This window comes from Cephus cinctus, unplaced genomic scaffold, assembly GCF_000341935.2.
Source record: "Cephus cinctus unplaced genomic scaffold, Ccin1 Ccin1_scaffold0997, whole genome shotgun sequence".
NCBI lineage: Eukaryota > Metazoa > Arthropoda > Insecta > Hymenoptera > Cephidae > Cephus > Cephus cinctus.
In genome coordinates, this window is record NW_014333542.1 from 415,942 (window position 1) to 430,141 (window position 14,200).

Consider the following 14,200-nt stretch of genomic DNA (forward strand, 5'->3'; position numbering starts at 1 on the left):
AAATGAATTTGTGGAATATCCCGGTGGTTATAATGTCGCTTACAAATTCTCAAAGTGATACAAAGTAAAGAAAACAGAAAGGAACTGTAGTATTATTTAATCGTTTATTGCAATTGTATTTTGAAAGGTAACAATTTAATTAAATTGTACTGAAATTGTCGAAGATCATGCGCTCTTTGCTGAGACACTTAAAAGAAATTATATAATATTAATTCTTAGACTTTGTTGCTTCCTCGAGGGATTTCACGAAAAACTAAACATTTTTTTTTAACGAAATAAAAAAAACCTGCACTGTTCCATAATCAGAAATTATAAATATACTTGTTTGCGGCAACTGATAAAGCTGAGTACGCGGTGCTGAGGCGTTGTAAGATTTTCATTATTCTTATTAAATTTTTGTTGATTTTTTTTTCTCTATTCGCGACGGATAAAAAAATGTATGCTTCAAGATACAATTCATGTAGAATCGACCGCTGAACCACCTTTTGCTTTTACGTTAGAGGAATGTAAAACACCACATCCAGATTACTATGTGAAGATCAAATTACATAATGATTTTGTAACATACATATGCATATTAATAACCTTGTCCAGTTTTTTACGTTAATCACTTTCACTTTGAAAAATAATATAACCAAATTACATGGCGCTTCTCTTCAACTTCCTCAGTACTGACCGCCCGTTTGCTCTTGGTATACTTCGATAACATCATCATTCTCCATCTCCAACTAAAAGTAGGAATTTTCGTTAATACTTTTTAGTTTTATAATGCCATTTCTAATTATACTATTTTTGTCACATTGAAAGTAAACTTAGTAAATTTTAATAGCAAAGATACTTTAACTGTGATGTTAACGTTAATAATAGGTCAACAAATATTACATGTGACTATGTGTCTTATTCTCAAGTACGTTAATAACCGAAAGATAAAATTCACCTGCTTTGGTGTTTCATCATCGTTGATCCTTTTGCCATCAAAAAGAAACCTGAGTGAAGTCATTGGGACACCCTATTTAAGAAAATCATAATTAGAAAGAATGCACTGGTACACGGTAAAGAAAAAAAAGTTATCAACAAGTGACTTCATCCAAGCAAAATACATGTAAATCTTAGAACTTGTCTTAATTCAATCAGCAACAAGTTTAACTAAGTATCAGACAATAAGAATAACATGGATTAAAGACAAAGTATTCAAGGATTGTTGATGATACAAACAAAAAATTGAAAAGTTATAATTGTACAGATGTACCAGTACATGGATGACAATGAAACGCAACTAACCACACGATCGCTGTATGATTTCTTAAGCTTGCCCATCTGAGTGGTCATCTTTACCCTAAAGTGAATTTCATTGCTGTCCTGAAAAAAAACGATGCACAGATCAGTAAAATACAACTACACGAATCCTGTAAAACGAGGAAATGCCCGTTACAAGAAGTTTAATAAACTTACGTTTCCTACGACTTTGAGCTTGATGTATTCTGAATTCGCGTCTCCAGGACCGGCTTCGGGTTTTTGTTCCTGAGTAACACGAAGGTTATAGCGGTTAATTCAATCTCAAAGGATATATCGATGCATATTGATTGAAATTATATTAACAAAATTCTCAATGGATAATCGACAAATCTAACAAGCTTACCTGGTTATCAGACATGATGATTAATTATTACAAATAATATTCTTGACCACGCGCCAGAACGGCAATCAAACACAAGCAAGCAATATGGCGCCACACTTTTGTCAGTTTCACAGCCTTCTATGCGCGAAATAAAATTTCTAACGTTCAGATAGGCTTTACGTTCGCAAAGCGATCGTCTCAGGACCGGAAAGCTTGTCCTTTATCGTATCTGCAACAAAGAAAACAAGGACGCTTGCTAAAGAAATTTTAAGAATTAATACAATAATATAATTCCAAATAGAATTTACAAACCAAAGCAATCTTACTGTTGTACTTATTCGTTAAAATTTATATCGAAGAATAATGCTTCATCTGTTCAACTTATTTGTAAATCTTTCAAGGGTTTCATTACAAGGGCTTCCCTGGAGTTATTAGAGCTTTTTGTCCAATTCAAAGTAGTTTGGCTGGGATTCAAATCTCTCGAGCTTACCAGGCTCGTTTATACGGTTTGAACATTGCTTGTGAACTTCGCTTAATAGTTTCCAGGCTGCTTGTGCTGCTTTGCGAAGATTGCTTCCCAGCGCACTTAACCCCAGTAGTGGGAAGCAATAGTCAACCAGTCGTGAGATACACGCGAAGCAGGTGCAGCGCGCTAGTGTTCTTGATAGAAGGAAAAGGGATTTGGAAATTAGTTAACTAGACGAGGTCATCTTGTGATATTTGTTCTTTGAAAAAATCTGGTTCATTCGTCGATCTATTATATATTGTACGATCACGTTAAATGTGATATCGCAAACGTGAGAATGGCCGGAGTCTTTGACATCGAACTGCACGACGGGGATACGGTCAATCAGGATGAATCCGACGACGATGTCATCGAAACCAGAGAGGTCATACTTCTTCTCGGATTTATAATCGTTATATTCTCTCGACGTTCACTTTCATTCAATATTTTTCACATTGCCTTGAAAACACTGGAGCCAAGGTTATTATCGGACTGACCATGCTGCTTCTTTTACTTTCAGGGAGAATACGACACTACTCCTAACGTGAATGCTATTTTAGAGTAAGTTCTTTGGTTCTTGTCAATTTTCTTCTTTTCTTCTTTTGTTATCTCTGAGGTTATACATTATTGCTCTTTGGTTTTGTATTATTGTCAAGTGTTTTCTAACTCAGAGTGAAAACTTTAATACCTTTTGAATTGCCATGTGTTTACTGTTTACATGGTATTTTCATAACGTAGTGATATTTAGTACGTGATATTAAATAGTTCTTCTTCGTGTATGAATCTTCATTTGTATAAATTTAAAATGTTGAATTTTTATAGAGAATATTACAATTTATTTTATGTTTGTTAAATGTGAATTATTGCAAGGAATTTATATTTTATATCTATATGTTACTAATAAACATGATGACAATCAGATTCTCTGCATCATTATCTAAAGCTAGCGTCTATACAAGTAGTACTATTTTTAGAATACTGAAGTACATTAGTATAGCAGATGTCTTAAAGCTACATTTCTATTTGGACTAATTGCATAAATTTTAATTGATTACACTTATAATTAGTATTATTATCCTCTTAATATATCATTTTGATGAAAGTCCATCTTTACACTGTCTTTAAGTTAATCTTGTATTATATACTAACAGATCTGAAAATGTGGAAAGAGTTCAACTGTCAGAGCAAAATGTTAATCCTGGTCAAGAGAAGACTGGTCCACAAGATTTTGAACTTTGCAAAATTCTTGGGGAAGGTGGTTATGGAAAAGTCTTTCAAGTACGCAAAGTCACAGGAAAAGACCGAGGCAGTATTTTTGCCATGAAGGTGAGCAGTATCATAACTCACTAGATTATAAAATCCAGTTCTAACTGTAATTCATGCCTATAATATATAGGTCCTAAGAAAAGCATCCATCATAAGAAACCAAAAGGATACAGCTCACACCAAAGCAGAAAGAAATATTTTGGAAGCAGTGAAGGTATAAATTTAATTAAAAAATTATTACAAAATATCCACATTTATTTATTCACACTCTTATTGACATTCTTAGCATCCCTTTATCGTAAACCTTAAGTACGCCTTCCAAACGGGTGGAAAACTTTACCTGATTTTGGAATATTTATGCGGCGGCGAACTATTTACGTATTTGGATCGCGAAGGAATTTTTCTTGAAGATACTGCCTGGTAAGTTTCCACGCAGACTAACGATAAAATATTCAAAAAAGAACTAAACATTTACATTGTAATATCTGTCCTTACAGTTTTTACTTGTCGGAAATCATCCTCGCGCTACAGCATCTTCACAATCAAGGAATAATATACAGGTTCGACTTATTTTCTAATCGCAACCCTGATACTTTATTAGTTTAGATAACTAAATAACATTTTAGAGATTTAAAACCTGAGAATATTTTGCTTGATGGCGAGGGACACGTTAAATTAACAGACTTCGGTCTGTGCAAGGAGCACATACAGGAAGGAACCGTGACTCACACATTCTGCGGAACTATTGAATACATGTACGTATTTTCACACAGGAAGTTAAATTTAGTTACCTAATTTCGTAGTGTAGAACTTAAATAATAATATTTTTTAACGTTCAACAGGGCTCCAGAAATTTTAACAAGAAGTGGTCACGGTAAAGCTGTTGATTGGTGGAGTCTTGGTGCTCTAATGTATGACATGCTCACTGGTATGGTAAGTAATTGTAATTGAAAAGCAGTTATATACATACATATATATACATATTTTATAATGTCAATCTGTTGATATCATAGCCACCATTTACGGGGGATGATCGTAGAAAAACTATTGAGAAGATTCTTCGAGGAAAATTAACTATTCCACAGTACCTAACACCGGATGCAAGAGACCTGATTCGCAAATTACTGAAGGTAAGTCTGATTAAATCCAGTTTATATAGTTTCAATAACAAAGGAAGTTTATGGTAAATACTTATTTTTTAAATAGAGACAAGTGGCACAAAGGCTAGGCTCAGGTCCAAGTGACGCGGAGCAAATCATAAATCACAATTTCTTCAAACACATCAACTGGCAAGATGTTATTTCACGCAAACTAGAACCTCCATTCAAACCGTCGCTGGTGAGTATATTAATCCTGTTATATAATTTTGAGCTAAATCGAATAATCTGATTGGTGCATTTGATTCTATCATAGAAAAGCGCCGACGATACGTCTCAGTTCGATGAACAATTTACGGCAACAGCTCCGGTCGATTCCCCAGTGGAGAGTACCCTCAGCGAATCCGCCAATATGATATTTCAAGTTAGCAAAGCGTTGATAAATTATACAAAAATATTATCGTTATTACTACAATGACTTTCTTATAAATCACGAACGTAACTGTTCTCCGTCTTCCCAGGGATTTACTTACGTGGCGCCGAGTGTCCTGGATGAGATGTACACGCAGCCACGAGTCGTGAATGCCAGGAGTCCTCGACGGGGTCTTCTCGGTAGCAGTCACAGTGGGAGTCTTCACAATTTCTCACCTAGAACACCAGACAGTCATCTACGTCCGTCATCTCATTTCCAGCAGCACAGGTAGGTCAGGTTAACCTGATAGGATAAAGAGTGGAACCGCAGGGATTCTCGAAGATGACTGACGATTGGGTTAGGCACCACGCAATGGGCCACAACAGCATGGAAGACACGGAGATGATGGACGTGGGACAACTTCCCGGACATGTATAGTGGTGCAGGTGCTATGGCACTAGCTCAGGAACAGCTGCTGGGTTTCCTTGACTGAACATAAATTCTCAGATAAAGGATTAACGATAGGAAATCACTTTCATGGGAGAAGAAGAAATTAATTCTCGGTTGTCTAGTGGTTAAGAGTACAATACGAGAATGGGGTTTTAATGAGAATCACACCGCTGCCATCGACACATCGAAAGTCCAGCAGCTACGTCTAGCTAATTCACTTCTCTTATAATAAGTCTAGTTAATTAGAATAAACTATTAAAGTATAACGCGGGTTAACAGATTGCGCTTGTTGAAGCGGCCCTGTTTGCCGTCTGCAGGTATCAGTTGAATAATGAAAAGCAAAAAAGGCCTATAATAACACACGATACACACTTTGATATAGAAATTTAGGAACAGCCGAAACGTTCACGCGCCAGAGTTATATATTATATATATACACATGAGTCATTTACGATAAAATAGGTGAGATACGATATATTTACGATAAAAAAGAAATTAAACTCTACACGCTTTCGTTTCTATATATATATGTATATTATACTGTATACGTGCAGTCCCTTGCACAATTTCATCACGTTCAACATTTTTTTTTTTTTCTTAATTATCACTAAACTTGCGATTAGCCATTCTGTTTATTAACCTTTTAGATATAATGCAAAAATTTATAAATCATCCAAGCATGTATGATTCTCATGACAAATTAAGTTTTAATCGTGACACCAAAGGGTGTATCAATATAAATGCGAGTTTGTTTGACGGCATTGAATTTCGCAAACGTTTGCTTGGGTAGAATCAGTAGTGGATAACAGATATACCTGCCATCATTTCAACGTTACACAAGAGCACATACATTCTCTTAACACTTGGCTCTTCCACATCACGATGGGTGCTCACTGATCTCAAGTATGACTTCTTGCCGACTTTATTATTCCAAGTACTATATTTAATTTTGAGATTTAAAAATGCGCTCATGGAACTTTGCGTTTTTAATTGTTTTCTGTCAAGTGCATGTATACGTCAACTGCCATTTGATGCTACTTAACCAGTACCGTGACAAATGCAGACAGAGAGAAGTAACTGATGAAATATAAAAGAAAACGAAACTTAATAACAAAGACAAAAGTGACGACTACTTCACTCAGAATTCAGAATGCCCAAGTGTTCACCAGCCTCCATAGCCGACTAGCATTACCTTTTACATGCATAGATACATGCATTACTATATTATACATAAGATTGTAATGTTATAAGGATCGATTACTACTATTATTATTAACAGTGCTGCTATTATCAGTGCTATGATTAACGCAAGGTATATTGAGAGTGAAATGACAATATTTTGTAAAGGATTTCCTATTAACATGTCTATGGAATGTAAGCATAACTTTGATTTATCAATATTGAAAGAAACTTGTCACTGCGAACAAGCGAAAGAAATTCAATGAATAGATGGTGTAAGAAATTGAAAAAGAAAGAAGAGATAGAAAAATTTAAAAATCGTAAGACTCTTTTGTCTTTTGTCTGACTCACTTCCTGGTAGGAACCTTTGGCTTTAGATTGTACTGTCAGGATACTCTCGATAAGCCTGCTATTAGTTGTTAGATTATAAAAAAGAGCATTATGACAAAGTGGTACTTTCAAAAATATTATCAGAATAAAACTTGTACGTTCAAGTCGGATTACCAATTTTGGTAAAGGATTGTCTCGTGACAATACAAAGATGTTATAATAGTACGAAGGACTCAGTATGGTTTAGCTTCTTGTACGATGGTGAATATGTCACTGGATTGTCTTGAAAAGAGATAATAACTAATACACAATAGTTCCTTATCGTTGAGCATGCTACTTGAGGATTTATCTATAGCTCGTACGATCCTTACTGATAATTCAATATTTTTATCATACCCTTTGTGCGCAGACCGCTCTAGACATCCCTCTGGGCTATTTGTACACCCTGAACGTCATCTTGTATCTGCGTTATACATATTTTTCAAGACTCTGGATGTACATAGGAAAGCACACTGATTGGCCGTCGAATTCTATTTCTAAGCAAATCGCGTTCGAGCATAGTTAGAAAATAACTCTGCCAATTAGCCTCAATGCTATTGGAACCTGAGCGCAGGTGGTTATCAGAATTTCTGTGCTTATCTGATTATCCTTATAGACGTACAAGGTATATCTAATTTATCCTTGAATCAGATTCCTCGAGTCCGATGGGATTGTTACGTGCAATAGAGTAAAGTGACTGTTTATTGTTTCTCTAATCTCCATCATAACTTGGGACGTGTCATGAGAAACTTGCCAGCATATCTTTTTATTATATAAATTAATTGTTCTGTTCGAATCAATGGCATTGTTCTATGACGCCCCGTAGAGGCAGGTAAAATAAATTTTGTGATAGATTTTGGTGCATGACTCGAATCGGCATTGATCATAAAACACGTGGTAGTAGATCTTCGCTTTTGCGTGCAGATTTTAAAAGTGAAAAATTAATGGCGATGGACTCTTCGGCGTGTCACGTTTTTCGTCTTATTGCTTTTATTTTTTAATATCGGACTAAACAGCGTATATCGATTTTCTTTGATAAGCGTGATGAGATTTTTTTCTTTCTTATCTCTCCCTTCATTTCCTTTTAATCGAAAGTCCCGCTGCGTGTTCCCATTAATCGATAGAGTAAACTTTTAATAACGCTTGGGCAATTTACACTATATCAATATTACGTTATAGTTTATTAGAAGTCTAACCTTATCAGTGTAAAGCCAAGTGTAATTATTCTATACGTTGCGTCTTTCTCTGGGATTCATTGTTCGCATATGCGAATACATTGTATCTGGATCTATAATTAATGCGAGAATAAGTCTAATCAAAAAGCGATATTGTTAATCCAATGAATCCTAAGGAGAAAATTACTAACGTCTCACGGACGTCACGTTACTGTCTGATCATTAAAAACGACATGTCAAAGTCGATATTTGCCAGGATGACAATTTCTCTAACGTATCTCTGTATCTCTAATGTGCGTAATTGTAGTAGCTTGTTGCAAGACGCAAAGTAACTCAATTCTTTCACGTCGTAAACAATGAATTATGTCGTGAAAGCTTTTCTGCCTCACAATAATTCTTCTTTGATAATCGATAGATTGCAAATATGCATTCGGATACGCTGCATCGAATCTAGCTAGACTCTAAGCCAATGCCGAACGTGAGGGTAAAGTTCAATCGAATAGTTAATTATATTTCCTTTTTTATTCCCACGTTGTCCGTTGCGTAATTCTTACCTTCGAAAACTATACTGGACTCGTAGATGATGCGATACGGTGCATTTTTTCTTTTCTTTTTTATTCATGACGTAATTCCTCTTTTCATAATATAACTCCATTTTTCTTTGCCCGGAAACAACTTGGCTTTTATTTCTTACAATTTCTAGCTGCTCTCGCTAAGCCTTCTTACATATTCAGGTACTCCTATCCGCGTATGATTCAGGAATAGTGGCTGCCATATTCTTATACGCATATATATATTATATTTAAAAAATAAAAGTTATTACTGATAATGTCCGATTTATAGTAAAAGATAAAATAATTCCTTGGGTACAGAAATTCGTTGATTCGTTCTCAGTCGATTAGCCATGCTCATTGGTCTTTATGAAATTATATGTGCAAGTTGACATAAAATGCAGAGTCGTCACTTTTAAAAATTTTGCACAGAGAAACAGTTTATATTTTTTTACACGGGAATCAGAGAGAAATGGATGAAAAAGAGTGAAGTTATCGAGACGAAAACAAATGTGAAATAATACTAGAACGTGTTTTTACGAGTCCAGCGATTCTCGGATACTCGTTGTAAGTCAGTAGTGTCGCTAGTTAACGTCGATGAAAATGAATATTTTCTGATTGCTTACCAAAAACTCGAATGATCACTGTCTGACAATGTCGTCCTGATTTGTGGATAGTTTTGTATTCTGGTAGAAGTTAACAGAGAATTATGAAGATTTATCGTATTCTCGAACGACGCACATTTCCCTCGTCCAGCCACCAGCTCATTACCACCTCACCCAGATTGTTAGACGTATGGAAAGTTTAGAGTGCATGAATTTTTAGAATTTTTAGAACCGACATCGCTCGTAAATTATTATAGGTACAAATAATAAACGAAATATGTCAGCGATAACAGTGACTCGTTTGTGCATATCTTTACGGGATTAAAATTAAATGAAAGAGAACGTGCAGATGGAGCTCTTTTGGTATAAATGTTAATTTTTCTAATTACTTTGGATTTATTCTTCATGTTTATTTTATGAATAAAAAGTTTAATTCTCGCATAATACCTGAGGAAACTCGAGAAATCTCACATCCTTGTACACCTGGCTACGTAAATCCTTCTTCGAAAGAATCAGTGATATTCTTGACTTGATATTTTTAACGGTTTCTTTATTTTGGAAAATGTAAGTTATATGTATAAGATGGTACAGCTTCAACAATATATATATATATATATATATATATATATATATATATATATATATGTTTATGTTTGTATAACAATCATAATTACTTAACTGTTACAAGTTAAGAGAGAATCGAGGGAAGTAAAAACTCATCAGCGTAAATTGGGAATTTGTGAGTTCATTAATTAATCGTGCGAGTACTTTCTTCTTTGATCATCTCTTCTTCTGTATCTTCGTTCCTCTTCTGATTCGCTGGATTTTCTCTTTCTTTCGTACTGTCTATCGCCTTTATCGTTTCTGTGTTTTCGATTCTCCTTACCTTCCTTATCTCTGCAGTTCAGTTCGTTCCTCTCTGCCTTTCTATTGTGAACTCCTGATTCCTTCATTCTGCGCCCGTTATCCTTGTCCCTTTTGCGCTCCTTTCGACTTTCATTCAAATCAGACTCGGAGGATGTACTTGGTTCTTTGTTTATCTTTGATTTCTTCTTCTTCCTCTTCTCATCACCTGAATCTGAACTGTCTGACTCAGTGCTGATTTCGCTATTGCTTTCTGATTTCACGCCACGTTTCTTGGTTTTCCTTTTCTTCAATTTTTTACTTTTTTTCTCCAGTTTTTGGAGTTTTTTGAGTAGCTTTTTCTTTTCCTTCTTAGAAAGAGATTTCAGGAATGTTACTTCAGGTTGCTCTTCATCATCCGACACCATGAGGTCCTCGTGTTCTGGTACTCTCAAGTGTTGCTGTGCACTTAAGGCTGATCTGTCAGGTTGAACATTGGAAAATTTAGTGTTATAGAAAATAAAGTATTTCCGTTTCATGATCTTTACAAACTTACTTTTTCAGTGCCAAACCGTCGTCTCTCATTTGCTGAACTAACGTTAGGGCATCCGGAGTTGGTTGTGTCTGTTGTGCACTGTTTGCCATTACTACACTCATGGCTTGACTATATAAAGGACATTCCTTGTCTGAAAAAGATTGTACTTGTTAAAGAACTGTTTAAAAAACTGAATAAGTTATTTAAATAATGCAACATACCTGTATTGATATGACCCCATTTATGGCATTTAATGCAACGTACATTACGCACTTGAATACCAAAAGGCTGATCACGAATTTCACTGTCACCCTTACAATAACTTTCCCTGGGTGCATTGTACTTGCGCTGCCACTCAAATTTATACTCAGGCTCGTTATCCTCTTTTTCCCTTTCTTTCTTTGCACCAGGTGGAGGTTCATACATGAAATTGACACTCAATTTATCTTTGCTTTCCTTGCTCAAAAGAGCTCTGTAAATAAATCATCTTAAAGGTAAGTACCCTGCTGTAATTTGAGAGTGGCATAAAATTACTATTGAAACATATACTTGTTGTTGTGAAGATCCTGTTCCTTTTCATACTGTACACGCAATTCCTCCTGTTTCTTTTTGTAAGCCTCAGCTTGTTGCTCGGCCATCCATACCTGTAAATATAAAGTTGTAAACAGCTCTATACAAAATCGTAATTTCAGAGTACAGGAAAATGACAAAGGATACGTACTCGCTTCAAGTTGTCTCTCGATGCGGGATGGAAGAATTTCTTGCACATGTAATTGTTGAAACCCTTTCCCATTTTTCACAATTTCGAATAATTTTGACCGAATAGTGTAACTCAGGGTGTTGCAGTGCTGATCAATATTTTTATATAATATTTGATTGGAGGATTATCCCAATCCCAGAGAAAAAAGCACTGCCCCCCCATATCATACACGACATTTTTCTCAACTAGAAAATTGGTCATTTACCAACTAAACATCTTTTTTCAGATTATTTTTATGCTTCCGCATCGTTATACGTATAAAATTCTGTGAATAAAATAGCAATACAATTTTATTATCGTATCTCATGCACAAAAAACTACAAAGAAATAAATTAAACATAAAAATCACACTTTTAAAAGTAACTCTGACTAAAAATAAAAACATAGATCAGTAAGAAGGGAGATAGTAAATGAGACGATGTTCATGATCCAAGTTTTATTTCGGGATCGACGCACCATCTGTGCGGAGGGTTCTAGAACCAGTACCGCGTTTGTGATTGTTCGAACGTTTAATTACATTTGCATTTTCTTCAAAATAAAAAATTAAGGCTAGATCAAAATCTCACAAAACGGCGATGTAGATCAAAATTGAATTGAAATTATAAAATGTCTAAAATAAATTACGTTCAAATTGAAATATTAGTAAATCAGGTGTTTGGAACATTAAAATATTAAATGAAATCAATAAAGTAAAGTATTAACACTTAGAAGTCGGAAATTCTGGCCGAACATATTTAGAAATACTGGAAGTTGCCTAAAATTGTATGCGCGCAACTTGGTCGCGCAGGATTCGGTGAGTGGGGGAGAGTGGGGGGTTAGCGACGAACGCAGCGCCCGGACTCGGAGCGCTCATTCTTCCTCGAGCCGGTCTCCTATACTGGTCTCTTGGAAATACCCCTCATATTCATTTGCAACCTTCTTCTTATTCTATATTTATTTCTTCATTAATTCCTTATTTCTTTATCTTTTATTCTTCAGTCTCTTATTTATCTCTTTCCTCATTCCTTCACCACTTTTATAACTCTATTCCTTACTTTTCTACTTGTTCACTTCTTCATTTCTATATTAATTTCTTTATTATTTTCACTTATATCATTTCTTTCTTATCATCTTATTCTCACTTCTTTATTGCTATATCCATTTCCAACCTTCTTCTTCTTCTTCTATATTTACTTCTTCATTAATTCCTCATTTCTTTATCTTTCATTCTTTACTTTTTTATTTATCTCTTTAATCATTTCTTCTCCACTTTTATAACTCTATTCCATACTTTTCTACTTCTTCACTTCTTTATTTCTATCTTTATTTCTTTCTTCTCGTTTCGCTTTGTTCCTTCTCACTTTCCATTGTATTTGTCTTACTTTTCCTATTCCTTTGGTCGGGTCGAGCATATTAATTCAAGTAGTCATATAAGAGTAGTCATCCGGTTAGTGCAGCTAGACTTAAGACCATGGTGTCGGGGGTTGCCCTTCCGCCTCTTCCGCTGAGCTTGCTCAGTGGTTGGTGGCCCAAGTTGTGGCCGCAACAGGACCTTATGGGTCTCCCGACGGGGGCCTTGAGCCCCCTTAGGGTATCTACGGCCATGGTCTTTCGTATAGTGAATCTAGCCAGGTGTCTAGCTCTCGCGTATTTAGTATAATTTGTTCGCTTTGCTAAAAACGCTCCAACATGTCGTTGACCCTCGGGCACTTGTGTGGGTAGAGACGATCCTATTTGTCCGTGGGGAGGTCGGAGGGGTAGTCCGTTGACTTTGGGTAAAGTCCTACTTGTGCTTGTGCTTGGGGGTCACTTCACTTGGGGTAGGTGCGGGGGCTATTGAGCACCCGCTAGTATAAAGTCACCCTCTGTCGGAGACATTTTGCGCGGGGATCGATGGCTAACGGGGCCCGCCGCCGGCGGCGGGCGTGGCTCCTTACGTCTAACCCACTGGGCTCGCCCGTGGGAAGGGACGGAGGTTGTAGCGTTAAATATCGTCCTTCCGGATGTCCCGGCGTGCCCGCAAGGGTTCGCTGGGTGCTACGCCCGCGGTCTTTCGTTGCGGTGAATCTTGACTAAGGGCAGACCTTTCGCGTTTAACTTGTCCCTTTCGCGTTTAACTTATCTTAGCTTTCTCGCGTTTAACTTATCTTAGCTTTCTCGCGTTTAACTTATCTTAGCTTTCTCGCGTTTAACTTATCTTAGCTTTCTCGCGTTTAACTTATCTTAGCTTTCTCGCGTTTAACTTATCTTAGCTTTCTCGCGTTTAACTTATCTTAGCTTTCTCGCGTTTAACTTATCTTAGCTTTCTCGCGTTTAACTTATCTTAGCTTTCTCGCGTTTAACTTATCTTAGCTTTCTCGCGTTTAACTTATCTTAGCTTTCTCGCGTTTAACTTATCTTAGCTTTCTCGCGTTTAACTTATCTTAGCTTTCTCGCGTTTAACTTATCTTAGCTTTCTCGCGTTTAACTTATCTTAGCTTTCTCGCGTTTAACTTATCTTAGCTTTCTCGCGTTTAACTTATCTTAGCTTTCTCGCGTTTAACTTATCTTAGCTTTCTCGCGTTTAACTTATCTTAGCTTTCTCGCGTTTAACTTATCTTAGCTTTCTCGCGTTTAACTTATCTTAGCTTTCTCGCGTTTAACTTATCTTAGCTTTCTCGCGTTTAACTTATCTTAGCTTTCTCGCGTTTAACTTATCTTAGCTTTCTCGCGTTTAACTTATCTTAGCTTTCTCGCGTTTAACTTATCTTAGCTTTCTCGCGTTTAACTTATCTTAGCTTTCTCGCGTTTAACTTATCTTAGCTTTCTCGCGTTTAACTTATCTTAGCTTTCTCGCGTTTAACTTATCTTAGCTTT

The 14,200-nt window shown here is 36.1% G+C and overlaps 3 protein-coding genes across 4 annotated transcripts; 1 reads left to right on the forward strand and 2 right to left on the reverse strand.

Annotated features, from left to right (window-relative positions):
* Nucleotides 1-82: 82 nt before the first annotated feature.
* LOC107271602 (small ubiquitin-related modifier) lies at nucleotides 83-1,794 on the reverse strand. The gene is made up of 5 exons (XM_015747800.2): nucleotides 1,640-1,794; nucleotides 1,453-1,521; nucleotides 1,282-1,359; nucleotides 938-1,009; nucleotides 83-728 (listed from the first exon to the last, which is right to left on the reverse strand). Exons 1-5 carry the CDS (start codon nucleotides 1,652-1,654, stop codon nucleotides 666-668), a joined length of 297 nt encoding a protein of 98 aa, XP_015603286.1. The 5' UTR covers nucleotides 1,655-1,794; the 3' UTR covers nucleotides 83-665.
* Nucleotides 1,795-1,944: 150 nt separating this feature from the next.
* On the forward strand, nucleotides 1,945-8,900 carry LOC107271599 (ribosomal protein S6 kinase beta-1). 2 transcript variants are annotated; one of them, XM_015747798.2, is made up of 13 exons: nucleotides 1,945-2,508; nucleotides 2,644-2,684; nucleotides 3,275-3,449; nucleotides 3,520-3,603; nucleotides 3,676-3,809; nucleotides 3,887-3,949; nucleotides 4,016-4,144; nucleotides 4,232-4,322; nucleotides 4,403-4,519; nucleotides 4,596-4,727; nucleotides 4,803-4,910; nucleotides 5,008-5,186; nucleotides 5,241-8,900. In XM_015747798.2, the coding sequence occupies exons 1-13, from the start codon at nucleotides 2,422-2,424 to the stop codon at nucleotides 5,242-5,244; spliced, it is 1,344 nt and encodes a 447-aa protein (XP_015603284.1). In that variant the 5' UTR covers nucleotides 1,945-2,421; the 3' UTR covers nucleotides 5,245-8,900. The 2 variants fall into 2 exon arrangements, with proteins under 2 accessions (XP_015603284.1, XP_015603283.1); XM_015747797.2 differs by having other exon boundaries at nucleotides 5,261-8,900.
* An 856-nt stretch (nucleotides 8,901-9,756) lies between these two features.
* On the reverse strand, nucleotides 9,757-11,653 carry LOC107271600 (corepressor interacting with RBPJ 1). The gene is made up of 5 exons (XM_015747799.2): nucleotides 11,327-11,653; nucleotides 11,155-11,249; nucleotides 10,827-11,077; nucleotides 10,627-10,756; nucleotides 9,757-10,550 (listed from the first exon to the last, which is right to left on the reverse strand). The coding sequence occupies exons 1-5, from the start codon at nucleotides 11,396-11,398 to the stop codon at nucleotides 9,980-9,982; spliced, it is 1,119 nt and encodes a 372-aa protein (XP_015603285.1). The 5' UTR covers nucleotides 11,399-11,653; the 3' UTR covers nucleotides 9,757-9,979.
* Between the last annotated feature and the right edge of the window lie 2,547 nt (nucleotides 11,654-14,200).

Excerpts from the sequence above, each read along its gene's own strand:
- LOC107271599 (XM_015747797.2), top strand. The coding sequence starts at position 2,422 with ATGGCCGGAGTCTTTGACATCGAACTGCACGACGGGGATACGGTCAAT. Across the intron at positions 4,520-4,595 it reads TGATTCGCAAATTACTGAAG|AGACAAGTGGCACAAAGGCT; the intron begins GTAAGTCTGATT and ends TTTTTTAAATAG. Across the intron at positions 4,728-4,802 it reads CTCCATTCAAACCGTCGCTG|AAAAGCGCCGACGATACGTC; the intron begins GTGAGTATATTA and ends ATTCTATCATAG.
- LOC107271602 (XM_015747800.2), bottom strand. Across the intron at positions 1,010-1,281 it reads AATCATACAGCGATCGTGTG|GGTGTCCCAATGACTTCACT; the intron begins GTTAGTTGCGTT and ends TTTCTTAAATAG. Across the intron at positions 729-937 it reads ATGATGAAACACCAAAGCAG|TTGGAGATGGAGAATGATGA; the intron begins GTGAATTTTATC and ends TCCTACTTTTAG.
- LOC107271600 (XM_015747799.2), bottom strand. The coding sequence starts at position 11,398 with ATGGGAAAGGGTTTCAACAATTACATGTGCAAGAAATTCTTCCATCCC. Across the intron at positions 11,250-11,326 it reads CGAGAGACAACTTGAAGCGA|GTATGGATGGCCGAGCAACA; the intron begins GTACGTATCCTT and ends TTATATTTACAG. Across the intron at positions 10,757-10,826 it reads ATGGGGTCATATCAATACAG|ACAAGGAATGTCCTTTATAT; the intron begins GTATGTTGCATT and ends AATCTTTTTCAG.